This window comes from Larimichthys crocea, chromosome XVIII (genome assembly GCF_000972845.2).
Source record: "Larimichthys crocea isolate SSNF chromosome XVIII, L_crocea_2.0, whole genome shotgun sequence".
NCBI lineage: Eukaryota > Metazoa > Chordata > Actinopteri > Sciaenidae > Larimichthys > Larimichthys crocea.
Genome location: NC_040028.1, coordinates 21,636,705 through 21,654,716, shown reverse-complemented (window position 1 = coordinate 21,654,716; position 18,012 = coordinate 21,636,705). Strand labels below are relative to the sequence as shown.

At 42.6% G+C, this 18,012-nt stretch overlaps 1 protein-coding gene and 2 long non-coding RNA genes across 4 annotated transcripts in view; 2 read left to right on the top strand and 1 right to left on the bottom strand.

The window, feature by feature from the left end:
* Positions 1 to 2,280: 2,280 nt before the first annotated feature.
* On the top strand, positions 2,281 to 4,531 carry LOC113748242 (uncharacterized). Its single transcript, XR_003464199.1, has 3 exons — positions 2,281 to 2,630; positions 3,632 to 3,856; positions 4,488 to 4,531. It is a non-coding gene; the product is annotated as an uncharacterized LOC113748242 (long non-coding RNA).
* Positions 4,532 to 4,595: 64 nt separating this feature from the next.
* On the top strand, positions 4,596 to 11,497 carry LOC109139709 (protein NLRC3-like). Its single transcript, XM_027291325.1, has 6 exons — positions 4,596 to 4,625; positions 5,016 to 5,074; positions 6,600 to 8,406; positions 9,696 to 9,869; positions 10,311 to 10,484; positions 10,855 to 11,497. Coding segments are annotated over exons 2-6 (2,340 nt in total). The 5' UTR covers positions 4,596 to 4,625; positions 5,016 to 5,073; the 3' UTR covers positions 11,039 to 11,497.
* Positions 11,498 to 12,774: 1,277 nt separating this feature from the next.
* Positions 12,775 to 18,012, bottom strand: part of LOC113748243 (uncharacterized) — a 7,341-nt gene continuing 2,103 nt past the window's right edge. Inside the window, exons 2-3 of one of the 2 annotated variants that reach the window (XR_003464201.1) lie at positions 13,544 to 13,616; positions 12,775 to 13,368 (exon numbers count right to left, since the gene is read on the bottom strand). This is a non-coding gene — a long non-coding RNA (uncharacterized LOC113748243). The remainder of the gene's footprint in view (positions 13,369 to 13,543; positions 13,617 to 18,012) is intronic. The other variant, XR_003464200.1, reaches the window with a different exon arrangement.

The following is an 18,012-nucleotide window of genomic DNA, read 5'->3' as shown; positions in this document are numbered from 1 at the left end:
TAACTATTACTGTGAACTAAAATTAACTGTATAACTAAATACTATCTATTAGAACTAACTATTATCTATTAGAAACTAAATATATCTATTAGAACTAACTATTAACCGTTAGAACCAACTATTATCTATTAGAACTAACATAACGTAGAACGAACTATTAACTATATCGTTTTCGTTTTCTTCCACTTATCCGTGGTCGGGTCGGCGGGGGCAGCAGCTTCAGCAGGGAAGCCCAGACTTCCCTCTCCCCAGCCACTTCTGCCAACTCTCCCAAGGGGACCCCAAGCGTTCCCAGGCCAGCCGAGAGACGTAGTCCCTCCAGCTTGTCCTGGGTCTTCCCCGGGGCCGCCCCGGAGGGGACATGCCCGGAACATCCTCACGAGATGCCCGAGCACCAGCTGGATCCTCTCGATGCGGAGGAGCAGCGGTTCTACTCTGAGCTCCTCGCGGATGGCCAAGCTTCTCACCCTATCTCTAAGGGAGACCCCAGCCACCCTGCGAAGGAAGCTCATTTCGGCTGCTTGTATTCGCGATCTTATTCTTTCAGTCACTACCCTAAGCTCGTGACCATAGGTGAGGGTAGGAACGTAGATCGACTGGTAAATCGAGAGCTTCGTCTTTCGGTCAGCTCCTTCTTCACCACGATGGACCGGTGCAGAGTCTGCATCACTGCAGAAGCCGCACCGATCCGCGGTCGATCTCCCGTTCCATCCTCCCTCACTTGTGAACAAGACCCCGAGATACTTGAACTCCTCCACTTGAGGCAGGATCTCATCCCCGACCTGGAACGCACTCCACCCTTTTCCGGCTGAGAACCATGGCCCTGGATTTGGAGGTGCTGATCTCATCCCAGCCGCTTCGCACTCGGCTGCAAACCGCTCCAGAGAGAGCTGAAGGTCATGATCCGAGGAAGCCAACAGGACTAGATCGTCCGCAAAAAGCAGAGACACATCACTAAGGCCACCGAATCGCAGCCCCTCGACGCCCTGGCTGGTGCCTAGAAATTCTGTCATAAAGGTTATGAACAGAACCGGTGACAAAGGGCAGCCCTGGCGGAGTCCAACTCCCACGGGAAATGGGTCCGACTTACTGCCGGCAATGCAGACCAAGCTCATTCAGCCAGACGTTCCCAGCAAACCCGCACAGAACGTTTGGGCTTGCAGGTCTGACCTCCATCCTCCCCCACCATCGGAGCCACTCACCACCAGGTGGTGATCAGTTGACAGCTCCGCCCTCTCTTCACCCGAGTGTCCAAAACATGTGGCCGCAAGTCTGACGACGCGACCACAAAGTCGATCATCGAACTACGGCCGAGGGCGTCCTGGTGCCAAGTGCATATGTGGACACCCTTATGCTTGAACTGGTGTTCGTTATGGACAATCCATGACGAGCACAGAAGTCCAAAAAAGAACACCACTCGGGTTTCGATCAGGGGGGCCGTTCCTCCCAATCACGCCCCTCCAGGTCTCACTGTCGCCGCCCACGTGAGCATGAAGTCCCCCAGGAGGACGAGGGAGTCCCCAGAGGGGGTGCTCTCCAGCACTCCCTCCAAAGACTCCAGAAAGGGTGGGTACTCTGAACTGCCATTCGGTGCATAAGCACAGACGACAGTCAGGACCCGTCCCCCCACCCGAAGGTGAAGGGAGGCTACCCTCTCGTCCACCGGGGTGAACCCCAACGTACAGGCGCCGAGCCGGGGGGAAACAAGCAGTCCCACCCCCGCTCTGCGCCTCTCGCCGGGGGCAACTCCAGAGTGGTAGAGCGTCCAACCCCTCTCAAGGAAACTGGTTCCGGAACCCACGCTGTGCGTCGAGGCGAGCCCGACTATATCTAGCCGGTACCTCTCAACCTCGTGCACCAGCTCAGGCTCCTTCCCCGCCAGAGAGGTGACGTCCCACGTCCCCAGAGCCAGCTTCTGCAACCGGGGGTCGGACCGCCAGGGTCCCCGCCTCCGACTGCCGCCTATCTTTCTTCGCACCGCTCCCCCCCGAGACCCCTCCCATGGGTGGTTGGCCCACTATTATAACTAACTATTAACTGTTATAACTAACTATTAACTATTATAACTAACTATTAACTGTTACTATTTCAGTATTTTGATTCTTCAAACTTGCTAGCTATCTTTTATGAAGCTAACATTAACGATATATTGCTGCTTCTCCTCCACTGGTTGTGCAAGCAAGTTTAGTTTGGCTGTTGTTAATGATGACCTACCTGGTTTAGTTAAGTTTAGTTTGGCTGTTGTTAATGATGACCCACCTGGTTTAGTTAAGTTTAGTTTGGCTGTTGTTAATGATGACCTACCTGGTTTAGTTAAGTTTAGTTTGGCTGTTGTTAATGATGACCTACCTGGTTTAGTTAAGTTTAGTTTGGCTGTTGTTAATGATGACCTACCTGGTTTAGTTAAGTTTAGTTTGGCTGGTGTTAATGATGACCTACCTGGTTTAGTTAAGTTTAGTTTGGCTGTTGTTAATGATGACCTACCTGGTTTAGTTAACGTGACAAAGTTCTTCTGGTGTTACAAAGTCAACTGCAGCGTGTCTGTGAAGAAGCTGTCCAGAGACAACGCTCATTTTGAAAACATCATCAAATATTTCTTCAGCTGGCAACAACCAGAACCACTGTGCAAGGTAGGTAAGCTTTAAGACAGGTAAACTTTAAGACAGGTAACTTTAAGACAGGTAAACTTTAAGACAGGTAAACTTTAAGACAGGTTAACTTTAAGACAGGTAACTTTAAGACAGGTAACTTTAAGACAGGTAACTTTAAGACAGGTTAACTTTAAGACAGGTAACTTTAACACAGGTAACTTTAAGACAGGTAACTTTAAGACAGGTAAACTTTAAGACAGGTAACTTTAAGACAGGTAATTTTAAGACAGGTAAACTGTAAGACAGGTAAACTGTAAGACAAGTAACTTTAACACAGGTAACTTTAAGACAGGTAACTTTAAGACAAGTAACTTTAAGACAGGTAACTTTAAGACAGGTAAACTGTAAGACAAGTAACTTTAACACAGGTAACTTTAACACAGGTAACTTTAAGACAGGTAAACTTTAAGACAGGTAACTTTAAGACAGTTAGGTAACGTATGCCTGTGAAATACAGAGTTGGATAATTTACTGTCTGTGCACTCTAATAATAATTACTAAGGAAAATCACAGTTACCCATTATAGATATACCTGGATGAAATGCTGCTTATGCAGTTTGCTAATACTAAAACTACTACAGATGCATTGTGGGATCTCTGCTAGTTAAGCTGACATTAAGTTTAACATAAAGAGCTTCAGGTCTCGTTAACGTTACGTTGTAAAAAAGTGATGCTAAAGCTTTTCGACATGTATGTGTGTTACTTTAAAAACTTGTATAAGAAACGTGTAAAAGAATAAGTTTGAAGGTGTCATTAGAAGTGGCCTTTTGTGTTGTGGAGAAAACCACTTCAAATATTAGTTGATTTGTTTATTGCAAACAACTGAAAGCTTGTACATTTTGTCAAACCTAATTTTCAATGTTGAATCATTTTTTATTGCAACTGTAGACAGACATCAACATGACACATCATTAAAGGAGGAGCTACAGGTGATCCAGGTTCAAGGTTCTGTACTAATCCAGTCTGTGTTTTCTCTGCAGGTTTACCACTGACTGTGTTTGACTTGAGGCTCTGCCCTGGATTTTTATTTAGATATCACACACACACACATGAAGATAAACTCAGCTGATTTCCTGTAAATAAAGAGGGGAGGAGCAACACTAAGCAGGTGATCCAGGTCGAGAAGAACAGGGAGGAACTTCAGTTTGTTCAGACTCCATTTGGAGTGGACGGAGCAGAAAGAGGAAACCTGAAGCTGAGGCAGGGTGAGTGTTAATCCAACATCTGATGATTTCACTGACTGCACTTTGATTCATCTGTCCACACAAATACAATTATTAATCATCAATGAAACCTGCTAAAACCAAGAAAACAAGCAGAGACTTAAAGAAAAAACTGTGTGTGTGTGTGTGTGTGTGTGTGTGTGTGTGTGTGTGTGTGTGTGTCAGTCTTGTGTGTGACTCCTGAACAAACTTGTTTTGTCCTGAGCTCACAGTCAGTGTTAATGTTTAACCTCTCAGCCTGACTGAAGTCCAAAGTGACAGAGGTAGTTTAATGACGTACAGATTGTTAAATCTTCCTGATCCTGATTGTGAATCAGAGTGTGCACGGCTGCACCTAAATAAGAGTGTGTGTGTGTGTGTGTGTGTGTGTGTGTGTGTGTTCTCTCAGTCTTGTGACTCTTGAACAAACTTGTTTTTCTTGTTTTGTGTGTTCTGAGAAATGAAATGAAACCTTCACGAATGCAAAACAAATGTGACAGGATTCCTTTCATGAAGCACCTTGTTTCACAGCAGTTATGTTCTGCACAGATAAACAGGAAACTAGCATGAAGCAGAATGCTCAGTTTATGATTTAATACAGAACATGTCTGACATATTGTTCCTGTCACCTCAGACTGACTGAAGTCCAGAAGATGGAGGAAGAGGAGGACAGAGCAGAGTCTCCAGGATCCATCTGTCTGTCTATGAAGAGTGACCGGTCCAAAGGTCTTCCTATAAAGTTCAGTGATGAACCTGGACCCTCAGACACAAAGTAAGAGACTGTTTTTACTGTAAACTGACTGAGTTTGAACTAAACTAACTCAAGCTGAGCTGCTCAAAGTGAAACAGTGAAGGATCATCAGCTCTCTTTAATGGAGGACTTTTATTGTGAAAGAGCTGCAGGAAGTGCTGAGTTTGTATGAATAACAAACGACAGGCAGATGACTGAATGTTTAATGAGACAGACAGACAGGAGAAGCTGTTAATGAATGTTCATGACATCAAATCATCTTCATCACAGACTGAAAGCTGAATTCAAACAGAAAAGTAACGACACTTTTACTGTGTGAACATCTGAGCTTCCAGACAGTGTCGTCCAAATCTGGATCTTTGTCACCAACAGTCAACAAATCATTTGAGTGCTAAAGAAATGTCTTCACAGAGAGAGGAAGAGGAGTCATGTAAAGAAGCAGGCAGCCAGGAGGACCACCGCTGTACAAAGTAAGACTACATCTTAAATAAGTAACCTGCTCCATTCATGACCTTACATTCAATGAAGCAGGACCACACATCTACTGTTTCACTTCTGACATTAAATAAAACATTGAAACTGGTTTTGAATCATAGTCTAACCTTGGCAGACTCATATCCGCACAGTTTAGTTGCGTGTCTGCGCTGAAGAAAGTTCCCTGATCACTAGTTGAAAGTGCGCTGGTTTCTTTATATAAATTTAACTTGTAGCTGGATAAAGCCTTAGCGATCTGTACCTCGCAGCCAATGAGGATTCATAAAGAGGAACCTTTTTTCCTCTGCAGCATCAGACACAATGCATGACCTTCTAACACTATTAGGCTTGATTATCAGGCAACCTGATCATCTAACCCATCTCTCAGTTGCTGAAGCAACTCAGGAATTCTTGGGCCCTCCAATAAACACACACCAACAGCAACAGCAGCCCAGGACAGTAACATTGTGATGCTCACTCCTGGCACCAGGATGCCATCGCTCGCAGCCATCCACTTTAAGCAACAACAACAGATTGCTTTAACCTGGGCCCCCGTCACCGAGATGCCAGAGCCCCCCACTGCTCACTTCCAGCAACCATGCTGTTCACTCTAGCAGGGCCTCCTGGTTCCAGTATACCATTTCCAGTAACTATAGGAATTCTCTCCTGGCACCAGGATGTGAGCATTCCCTGCCGCCCTCTTCCAGTAACTTAGCTTCCAGCTTAGTTGGTTATCTCAATCATCCCCCAGCGCCACTAAACCCTGCAGTTCATGTCAGCTACACCCTTTGCTATTGGGTTGCCAGCAGCTCTAATTACACACCTATATGTTCCTCAGGTAACTTCACTTCCGAGAGGACGTCTTCATTCAAGAACAAGCTTGAAATCCTTGACGCAGACTTACTGTATGTCCACGTCATCCACTGGATACACCTCCCAAGTTGCTCAAATACAGTCTTATTCATTTTTCTATGGTTTCCTCAGTCTTCAGGATTTGGCGTCACTACCCTTCGCTTCGACCCACATCGTTGTGGCTGCGTTTCTGACCCATTTTATTTCTCAGACAACACCTTAGCAGTTAGCATGCCATAGCTCCAATCCAGTCAGCTTACATTCATCTTAACTTCAAAGTGTGGACCAACACTTCCACAGTCCCTTCTGAACTCAGTGGGGAGCTTGTTCCACCATTGTGCATCTGGGACAGTAAACATTCGTGATTTGTAGCTGGACCGCTCATGCTGGGGGAATATCAAGCCGATTGGCAGTAGACATGGATGGGCTGGGGTGTTTGGTTTGACCACGTTCTGGTTGTAGTATGAGGCTGAGCCATTAACAGCACAGTAGAGAATTACCAATGACTTGAATCAGATTCAATCATCCATTGACGTTCAACCAAAACTGGACTTTCTAACATTTACTTCTCTATACATTCTTATATTGATCATTTTTTATTGCTGATGAAATAATCAGCAGATTGTCACATTTTCTTTGTTTAGTCTCAAACTTGTTTTTCTGTTTTAGTGAGTGGTGGTCTGCAGGAGGTTTTAGATGAACATAAGATCAGTCTGAAGACCAGATGTGAACGTGTGACTGAAGGAAGTGATGAAACAGGAAGTGGAACCCTCCTCAACAGGATCTACACTGAGCTCTACATCACAGAGGGACAGAGTGAAGAGGTTCATACCCAACATGAGGTGAGGCAGCTTGAGACAGCTTCCAAGAAGAAGGAGACCCTCCATGACACTCCCATCAAATGCCACGACATCTTTAAAGCCTTACCTGACCAACAGAGACACATCAGAGTCGCTCTGACCAACGGCGTCGCTGGCGTTGGAAAAACCTTCTCAGTGCTGAAGTTCACTCTGGACTGGGCAGAGGGCTCGGAGAACCAAGATGTCAGTCTGGTGGTTCTGCTCTCGTTCAGGGAGCTGAACTTGATCAAAGATGAGCGGTTCAGTCTTCTCACGCTGCTCCATGTTTTCCATCCAACATTACAGAAGGTCACAGCAGAGAAGCTCGCTGTCTGTAAACTTCTGTTCATCTTTGACGGCCTGGATGAAAGCAGACTTTCACTGGATTTCAACAACAAAGAGCTCGTGTCTGATGTCACACAGGAGTCATCAGTCAGCGTGCTGTTGACAAGCCTCATCAAGGGGAATCTGCTTCCCTCGGCTCTCATCTGGATAACTTCCAGACCTGCAGCAGCCAATCAGATCCCTCCTTCATGTGTTGACAGGGTAACAGAAGTACGAGGCTTCACTGACGCTCAGAAGGAGGAGTACTTCAGGAGGAGAGTCAGTGATGAAGATCTGTCCAGCAGAATCATCTCACACATCAAGACCTCCAGGAGCCTCCACATCATGTGTCTGATCCCAGTCTTCTGCTGGATCACTGCTACAGTTCTGGACCACATGTTGACCACAGACCAGAGAGGAGAGCTGCCCAAGACCCTGACTGACCTGTACTCACACTTCCTGCTGGTTCAGACAAAGAGGAAGAAGAAGAAGTACGATGAAGGACATGAGACGAGTCCACAGGAGCTGACGGAGGCTGACAGGGAAGTTCTTCTGAAGCTGGGGAGGCTGGCGTTTGAACAGCTGGAGAAAGGAAACATCATGTTCTACCAAGAAGACCTGGAGCAGTGTGGTCTGGATGTCACAGAGGCCTCGGTGTACTCAGGAGTTTGTACACAGATCTTCAAAAGAGAGAGTGTGATCTTCCAGAAAACAGTCTACTGCTTTGTTCATCTGAGCGTTCAGGAGTTTCTGGCTGCAGTCTACCTGTTCCACTGTTACACCAACAACAAGACAGAGGTACTGACGGCATTTCTTGGAAAACTGTGGGGGAATGAAAACAGCACTTTGTCTCTGGATGTGTTCCTGTGGAAAGCCATGAAGAAATCCTTTGAAAGTAAAAATGGTCACCTGGACCTGTTTGTTCGCTTCCTTCATGGCCTCTCTCTGGAGTCCAACCAGAGACTCTTAGGAGGCCTGCTGGGTCAGACAGACAACAGTCCAGAAATCATCCAGAGAGCCATCAACAACCTGAAGAAGATGAACAGTGATGATATCTCTCCTGACAGAAGCATCAACATGGTCCACTGTCTGATGGAGATGAACGATGACTCAGTCCATCAGGAGATCCAAGAGTTCCTGAAGTCAGAGAACAGATCAAAAATGAAACTCTCTGTGTTTCACTGCTCAGCTCTGGCCTACATGCTGCAGATGTCAGAGGAGGTTCTGGATGAGTTTGACCTGCAGAAGTACAACACATCAGACCAGGGACGATGGAGACTGATTCCAGCTGTGAGGAACTGCAGACAGGCTGAGTAAGTCCAGATGTGATGAACATTATAAATCAGTGCAGATTAATAAGTTTTTCTGATATACACACAATATAAAATTATTCTCATAATTAAAAGTGTTCATCTTGTTTTTTACAAACATATGTCAGTTGTGTTTTCTCACAGAACCGTTTCAAATGCTGTCAGAGCACAAATGTCGATTTTTTCAGTTGCTTGTGTTTAAAGCTGCAAAGTTCATCAACACAGATATTCTATTCATTTCATAATAATCGTTAGTTTTTTTAAAATGGTTTTGGACTCAGTTCATAGTGAGCATGGGGGATGTTAGGGGACGCCACATTCTTAAAGAAAGATACTGTTGAATGTTATACTATACAATATTTCTCCAAAGTTTGCTGACATGAACTAACATCAGCCACTGTAAACTGGCTCTTTTTGTCCCTTCAAATATCCTGAGTGTGTTCAACCGAGCAACGGTGCATTTTATTGCTCATGAATTCAAGTTGTGCTACTGGTCTTGTTTTGAAGTCTTTCTTATATTCTGTTACTCACAGAAACAAACTCAGGTGTTTTCTCTCTTGTTGGTGTCGAGAAGAGAAGTAGCAGGAAATCTTCCACCAATAACAGAGGTCTGATGAATACATAAAGACACAATGGTAGAATTTGACTTTTATAGAGACCTTATACACACCAAAGGTCAAAATTATGTTTTTATTGCTGATACAATGATAACATCTTTCTAATGACATTGCAAGTGTGTGAGAGAGTTTCATGTCAAACACAGTGAGATCAGATGAGCTGAACCAAAGCAGAATATGTCAAACTGTTCTGACATCAAATGCATGAAGTAAATATAAAGTGTCCTCTTTCATAATGACAGATTTTGTAATATTTGTTTAATCGCAGACTTTCTCGATGTGGACTCTCAGAGAGTCACTGTGAAGTCATGGCCTCAGCTCTGAAGTCCAACCCCTCCCATCTGATACACCTGGACTTCAGTGACAACAAGCTGCTGGATTCAGGAGTGAAGAAGCTGTGTGCTGGACTGGAGAGTCCAAACTGTAAACTGGAGACTCTGAGGTCAGTTCACTGACTGTACTTCAAATGTAAAAAGCACTGCAACTTTCACCGCAGTTTTTTGGAAAACCTCATGCAACATCAGACATTTTAGGCCCCAGCTATTTCAAAAAAGGCTGCGAAATCCTGGTGGGACTGAATAAGACATAGTAATGTTGAGCTGCACATTTCAAACCTGAACACATCTGATTGGATTATAAATGGATTTTTATCAACATCATTTATTCTTTATTCAGATTGAGGAACTGCAGTTTGTCCAAGATCAGCTGTGCTTCTCTGGCCTCAGCTCTGAAGTCCAACCCCTCCCATCTGATACACCTGAACGTGAACTACAACGACCTGAAGGATTCAGGAGTGAAGCTGCTGTGTGATTTTCTGAAGAGTCCACACTGCAGACTGAAGACTCTGAGGTCAGACACCATTTTTCCTTCTGTGTTGAGATTAATATGATGTGAAAGTTGTGTTGACACTAAACTGCAGACATCAGGCTGATATTATACTGATCCACACTGAGTATCTGAATGCTAAAGTCTATTTTCTTCTTCTGAGGTTTGGTCCATTGACTGGCAGAGCAATGTTGAGCTGCACATTTCAAACCTGAATATAACAAGAAAAATCTCCACTGGATAATTCACTGTGAACCTCTGCAACTTTTTATCTTCAGTTTCACATCATGTTTCTGTTGAAAGAAATGAGAATAAAAATACAGAAATACACTAAATTAATCAATGATCCTATAATTCAACTAAACTACATTTCAAACCTTCCTCAGCTCTGAACAGATTATTAAAATTGATTGATTTCAAGCAGGAACATTGTCTTTAAAGTTACATCATTTATTCTTTATACAGCTTGTTGGGCTGCAGTTTGTCAGAGATCAGCTGTGCTTCTCTGGCCTCAGCTCTGAAGTCCAACCCCTCACATCTGACACAGCTGGACCTGAGTAACAACAAGCTGTATGATTCAGGAGTGAAGCTGCTATGTGATTTTCTGCAGAGTCCACACTGCAGACTGAAGGCTCTGAGGTCAGACACCATTTTTTCCTTCTGTGCTGAGATTAATATGATGTGAAAGTTGTGTTGACACTAAAATGCAGACATCAGGCTGATATTATACTGATCCACACTGAGTATCTGAATGCTAAAGTCTGTTTTCTTCTTCTGAGGTTTGGTCCATTGACTGACAGAGCAATGTTGAGCTGCACATTTCAAACCTGAATATAACAAGAAAAATCTCCACTGGATAATTCACTGTGAACCTCTGCAACTTTTTATCTTCAGTTTCACATCATGTTTCTGTTGAAATAAATGAGAATAAAAATACATGAAATTAATCAATAATCTGTTTCAAGCAGAACATTGTCTTCTAAACTTACATAATTTATTCTTTATTCAGATTGAGGGGCTGCAGGTTATCGAAGATCAGCTGTGCTTCTCTGGCCTCAGCTCTGAAGTCCAACCCCTCCCATCTGACAGAGCTGGACCTGAAATACAACAACCTGAAGGATTCAGAAGTGAAGCCTCTGTCTGATCTTGTGAAGAGTCCACACTGCAGTCTGGTTCTATTGATGAACAATTAAAACTAAGGAGGCTAACCCTCGTCAAACACTGTCAGCTGAGGTTAGGTTTGGAGTTACTGACATATTTTTCACGGACACGCAGAGACTGGCTCATCACAATAACCGTGATGTTATTAAACTATAAACTTGGTTGACTTTCCAAAAGTCTTCAGCTATGTAACCCATGCACACACGTTTCATTCATTACCACCTGTCTGTTGGAGGCATGTCTTATACATCACTGTGGCGCTTGTAAATAGATTTTATTTTATACATATGCTAGGGATGTGCGATATATCGTCGTTTACGATATATCGTCAAAAACATTCCCCACACTAAGAATATATCATCCCACGATAAAAACGATGACGTATGCACGGCACACTCGCAGCCCAACACGCATATTGACAAACATGACACCGGGCAGCGAGGAGCTCTTTCCTCACAGCGAGGAGCTCTTTCCTCACAGCGAGGAGCTCTTTCCTCACAGCGAGGAGCTCTTTCCTCACGCTCTGGCCGCCAATCAGACACTCGGTCGTGTCCGATGATGATGAGAGAGAGAGAGAGAGACAGAGAGAGAGAGAGAGAGAGAGAGAGAACGAACAATAACAGAGAGCGAGCGCCGACCTAGATAAAGCTGAAATAAAGTTATTTCCTGATTGTTTCACAGTGGTTACATTCAGCAGGTATAGAAACACACCACCAGCTACCTGTAGCCGTTATTATTGTTTTGGTGATAAATTTATAGTCAAAAAGATTAGGCTGAATTGGTGTTTATTTATCGTCATTTTTATCGTTACCGTGATAAATACTAGAAATTATCGGGATACATTTTTTTTGTCCACATCGCCCATCCCTAACATATGCTCATACTTGTAATAATTTGACATGTCATAACACATTTGGAATTATTTGTTCTGTAAAGTATGATTGCAGTCACCAGTAGGTGGCAGTGTTAGCTGTCTGTGGCATTGAGCAGGAAGACAGGTGGAAGAAAAGTGTTGTGGTTAATAGATGCTCTCAATCAGCTACTGAAGCACCAAATGCTTGTAGGTTTTTTACCTGTCCAATGTTTTTCTGCACCACTGATGATTCAGAATAATCTCTTCTGTCAGATTCATTTCCTTCATAAATGAAAGAACTCAAAAATTCAATATGGCTCCAACAGAACTTAATTTATGTTCAGACATAACTTACATCCATAAAGTTGTAAATGTCCTTTTGTTCATATTTTCATGTTTGTTGTATTAAATTTAGTCTGCAGTCACAAAGACTTGTGTTTCTTAAAGAAACTGTAGGAAATGTCTCTGTTAGTGGTTAAAGTCAATGAATGTTTAGAATTGTTGGTCAATGGTCACATCTGTATACAGAAGATCCTCTGAACTCACATTAGTTTGACATTGATTGATAAAGTGTAAGTGTTGCATTGATTTTAATGTTTTTACAGATAAACTAACCCTGAACTTCAAATAAAAGTAATCTGTCTGAATAGATAACTCTGAGTTTTGGTGTCAGTCTCTCCTGAGTTGTTGTCTCCATCCACCCAAACCTCTCTACACCACCTTTGTCACACTTCATACTCCGTCAGCTCACGTTTCTCTGTCCTGGATGACTTTCATGCACTCTGCTGGGTTCCTTCATTCTGACATGTTTCTATTATTTTGTTCACTGCACTTCAAAGAGGGTGGACATAATATATATTCTCACCAATTTATTTATTGGTCACATTTGATTTAACAGCTAATGTCCATAAAAAAGTCTGTTTGTGTTTCATGAATCTATTAATGTGAAACGACATCATGTCATCATGACACTGTGTCTTTGTAATTACTCCTGCCATCACTGAAGACTCTGCTGTGTCAGTTTAAAAACATTATTTCATCATTTCTTCACTGATTAGCAGCATCAGTTTGTTCATTAACAGATTCATGGTGCTGTTTGTCGGCTGCTGTCAGCAGTGATGAATAATCTGTCACATTAGTTTGCATTATTAGATCACAGGAACGTTTGTCTGCAGGTTGAAGCACATTTCTCTGCGGCTTTCAGAATGTGGGGCAGCGCTGCAGTCATCACAGAGCGCCGTGTCTCGCTGCAGTATTCATGTCTCTGTTAGGTTTACTGTGTCAACAGCAGGCTGTCGTCTCTCTGGGCCCTCAGTGTTCATGTCACGATTTGTACTCAGCAGCTGGCGGCAGCTTCGTTCAGCAGCTCACACCGTCCTGGACGGAGTGTGAGGCGGGAGAAATGCTGGAGGTCGATGGTCTCCTGTTCCTGCCCATCATGAGGGAGTCTTCTTCCTGTGGGACCAGAGTTTCTGATCGTTGGTCATGTGATCACGTTGGACACCTGACCTGGAACAAGGATCGACATCTAATTTACAGATTACAGTATTCTGATGACTCGTACAACGTCACGGTGTAGCAACACTACAAAACACGATGAGTGGACTTTATGCATGTTCTCTCGTTCTTCAGCTCCTCTGTTTCTGCCCTCTCTCTCTCTCACAGTCCCTCCTCTGACATTTACCTCCAGCGTCCTTCTCTCAAACAGTGCTGGATGATGATTGGTCAGGGCCGTCCAGCTTCCTGTCCTCTCTCTGCTGAAGAAACAGACAGAAGACGATGGTAGTGAGTCAGATAAAAACCAGGAGAACACACCTATCCATACTCTTACCACTGCCAGCAGCCTGTTATATATCAAGGAAACCTGGACAGTCCCATTGATGATGAGCTGTTGAAAACAAAAAGCACATGTCCCCAAAGGCCTGACAGACTCTGCCATAGACTGCATCTAACATGCATGTGCAGCTGTGGCTGAGGTCTTTGCTCACTCTGTGTGATGTTTCTGTCTCACGTCTTATCATATCATATATATTTATATATAGTGCTTGTTTTCATGTTTATAATCAACATGTAGTTTATGTCGGACTTTTCCCAGTCAGTAAGGGACCGTCGCGCAATTACGTAGTCTGTGTGTGCTGTAATCAGATCAGATCAGATTTTATTTGTACAGCCCAAAGTCACAAAGTCCATTTTCCTCTGAGGCTTTCCAATCTGTACAGGGAGTGACACCCTCTGTCCTTAGACCCTCGGTTCCAGTGAGGAAAAACTTGCCCACAAAAACCTTTAACAGGGAAAAAAGGTGGAAGAAACCTCAGGAAGAGCCACAGAGGAGGGATCCCTCTCCCAGGACGGACAGACGTGCAATGGATGTCAGTGTACAGGACAAACCAACACAAAAGAGAGAGAGAGTTTTCAGTAAAGATGTGACTGCATCTTCAACCAACACGTGCCTGAGTAGGAATAACCCTGAAAGATGTAGATCAATAATCAGCATATGCAGCGGAGTGTGTAAATTATTAGTTCATGCTTTGTTGTTATTCATCTCTGTTCATTTCATCATGTGTCATTATACTCGTTTATATCATGTTGTTTACATTAATTACTATTTCAGATGTTTAAATGTTCATATTTTCTTTATTGTCTTAACAGTAATCACACACACCCAAAGAACACACACACACACACACACCCAAAGAACACACACACACACACACACCCAAAGAACACACACACACACATTCTCATAGAGGCCCGGTTTGTTGAAGCGGCTCCACTGGGAACATGTGACGGCGCCTCAGGCAGCCCAAGATAACAAAGCTGGGTGGGTTTCCCAGCAAAGCTCCATCAGAGGGAAAAGCAGCAGATATACTGTGAATAAAATCTGATCCAGTCTGAATAAAGTTCTGTGGTTCTGGTTCTGTTCAGTGATCCGTGAGGCCCGGACAGAGCAGCAGCCCTCACAGACTGGATCAAACAGGAAGCACTCCGCTCGGGCGGGGTCAGAACAGACAGCAGGGTGATGTTCAGGACCTCTGTTCATAAATGTGGAGTTGGTGGAGACCAAACCAGAACAAAAACACCCAGGAACATTACAGGAGGATAAACATTACTATCACACCCCGCCTCTGGTTCTACAGTACATGCTTCACTCGACACATTTTGGACTCCTTGTTTGATGCAGTCACTAACGGTTACACACTGTCAGCACACAGCAGCAGCCACAATGCCTCCATGAACAAGAGATTCCTCACAGTAATGGCTGCCAGCTGTGATGACAAGCAGGCGTCCGTGATGAGACGTGACAGCGGCGAGGACATGAAGGGACGTCTCGACACTGCAGCCGACAAAGAGACACAAAGAGCTGCAGCTAATTACAGCTGCTGTCAACAGGCCTCGTTAGAGAGGCAGCTAATGAAGGCTGCTGCTACACACACACACACACACACACACACACACACACACAGACACACACACACACACACACAGACACACACACACACACACACACACACTCATCAGCATGTGCAGCCAGTGATCGCTTGTTTTGGCTGTCAGGAGATGTTCTGGTTCATTATTTTAAAATCAGCTGATTTTAAAAGAAGAAGAAAAAAAAACAGCTCAGCTGGAAAACGTCATAACAAAGTTCATAAAGATAGAAACGTCCCCGCAGACTGTCTAAAACCTGGACGTAGTCTCCGTGACGTCCCCGCAGGTTTCTGAAGAACTTTTCTCCATAAAATATGATCCGGTTTCACGAAAATCAGTGAAATAGTTGGCGGTGTGTGACAGACAGAGACACCGGAGGACAGAAAAGCTTTTGAGGACACAAAAACACAAACACAGAGTCGTCTGACCTCATTGTCATGGTGACTGTTCAGCCTGTAAACCCAGATCTTGGCTGCAGATGTGCAGCTTTTTGGCTGGCCTACATCTGAACACAATTCCCAGGACTGTGTGTGTGTGTGTGTGTGTGTGTGTGTGTGTGTGTGTGAGCAGCTGAAGGTGGAGGTGCTGATGCACTGCAGGTGAACCTCTTCCTGACAGGGCTGAGCTCTCCTGGTCGTCTTCACGGTCAGTGTGATTTACCTCTGAGCTGATCTTTGTGGTTGGTGATTGACCTGAGGATGTTTTTAATGACTCGTTAACCTTCAACCAAACGTGTTTCCTGTTCAAATAACAGAAAATAAAAGTCATTTCTCAGAGACGGCTTTGTTTGGTTCTGGTTCTGGTGGTTCAGCGACGAGGTCGCGTCCATCTTGTCATCCTTGTGTAAAGAAACACAATGCTACACAACATTTGCTTGGCAACCTCTGTCTGGTCAGTGTTTGCAGCAGTCCACCTCGACATGGACTCACAACAGACATGACGTCTATCTGTCTGTCTGCCTGCCTGCCTGTCTGTCTGCCTGCCTGCCTGTCTGTCTGTCTGCCTGTCTGTCTGTCTGTCTGTCTGTCTGCTCAGTTAGTTCAAGAGGAGTCAGGATTCCTGTTTTCATGTTTCTGTTTTTCTGCGCTGCATGTCACGAGTGAATGAGTAGAAGAAGAAAAAAACAACATCAAATACATCAATTTTTTTTTTACTCAGAAATAAAGAAAGAAAAGAAGGAAAGAAAGAAAGAAAGAAAGAAAGAAAGAAAGAAAGAAAGAAAGAAAGAAAGAAAGAAAGAAAGTGAATCCTGTCAGAATCTTCGTCCTTTTTTGTTTTGTCTGCGCTGCATGTCACGAGTGAATGAGTAGAAGAAGAAAGAAAACAACATCAATAACATAATTCTTTTTTTTTTTACTCAGAATTGTGAATTTTTTCCTTAAAATTTGAACTTTTTTTTGGTTTTTAATTTTTTTTCAAAATTCAGATTTTTTCCTAAATTCCGCCTTATTTATTTAGGGATAATTCTGACTTTTTCTGATAATTCTGACTTTTTTTCCCTCAAAATTTTGACTTACCTCAAAAGTTTCTTGTTTTCCCTGAAAATCAATTTTTTCTAAATTCTGAATTTTTTCCCTCAAAATTCTAAAGCAAGTAAGAAAATAAATAAATAAATAAAGAGCCAAACTCCACAGTCCTAGACGGGGTTTGAACCAGAAACCTTCTTGCTGTAAGGCAACAGTGCAAACTACTGCACCACATAGCTACCCAGAAGTTAATGAGAAAGAAAGAAAGAAAGAAAGAAAGAAAGAAAGAAAGAAAGAAAGAAAGAAAGAAAGAAAGAAAGAAAGAAAGAAAGAAAGAAAGAAAGAAAGAAAGAAAGAAAGAAAGAAAGAAAGAAAGAAAGAAAGAAAGAAAGAAAGAAAGAAAGAAAGAAAGAAAGAAAGAAAGAAAGAAAGAAAGAAAGAAAGAAAGAAAGAAAGAAAGAAAGAAAGAAAGAAAGAAAGAAAGAAAGAAAGAAAGAAAGAAAGAAAGAAAGAAAGAAAGAAAGAAAGAAAGAAAGAAAGAAAGAAAGAAAGAAAGAAAGAAAGAAAGAAAGAAAGAAAGAAAGAAAGAAAGAAAGAAAGAAAGAAAGAAAGAAAGAAAGAAAGAAAGAAAGAAAGAAAGAAAGAAAGAAAGAAAGAAAGAAAGAAAGAAAGAAAGAAAGAAAGAAAGAAAGAAAGAAAGAAAGAAAGAAAGAAAGAAAGAAAGAAAGAAAGAAAGAAAGAAAGAAAGAAAGAAAGAAAGAAAGAAAGAAAGAAAGAAAGAAAGAAAGAAAGAAAGAAAGAAAGAAAGAAAGAAAGAAAGAAAGAAAGAAAGAAAGAAAGAAAGAAAGAAAGAAAGAAAGAAAGAAAGAAAGAAAGAAAGAAAGAAAGAAAGAAAGAAAGAAAGAAAGAAAGAAAGAAAGAAAGAAAGAAAGAAAGAAAGAAAGAAAGAAAGAAAGAAAGAAAGAAAGAAAGAAAGAAAGAAAGAAAGAAAGAAAGAAAGAAAGAAAGAAAGAAAGAAAGAAAGAAAGAAAGAAAGAAAGAAAGAAAGAAAGAAAGAAAGAAAGAAAGAAAGAAAGAAAGAAAGAAAGAAAGAAAGAAAGAAAGAAAGAAAGAAAGAAAGAAAGAAAGAAAGAAAGAAAGAAAGAAAGAAAGAAAGAAAGAAAGAAAGAAAGAAAGAAAGAAAGAAAGAAAGAAAGAAAGAAAGAAAGAAAGAAAGAAAGAAAGAAAGAAAGAAAGAAAGAAAGAAAGAAAGAAAGAAAGA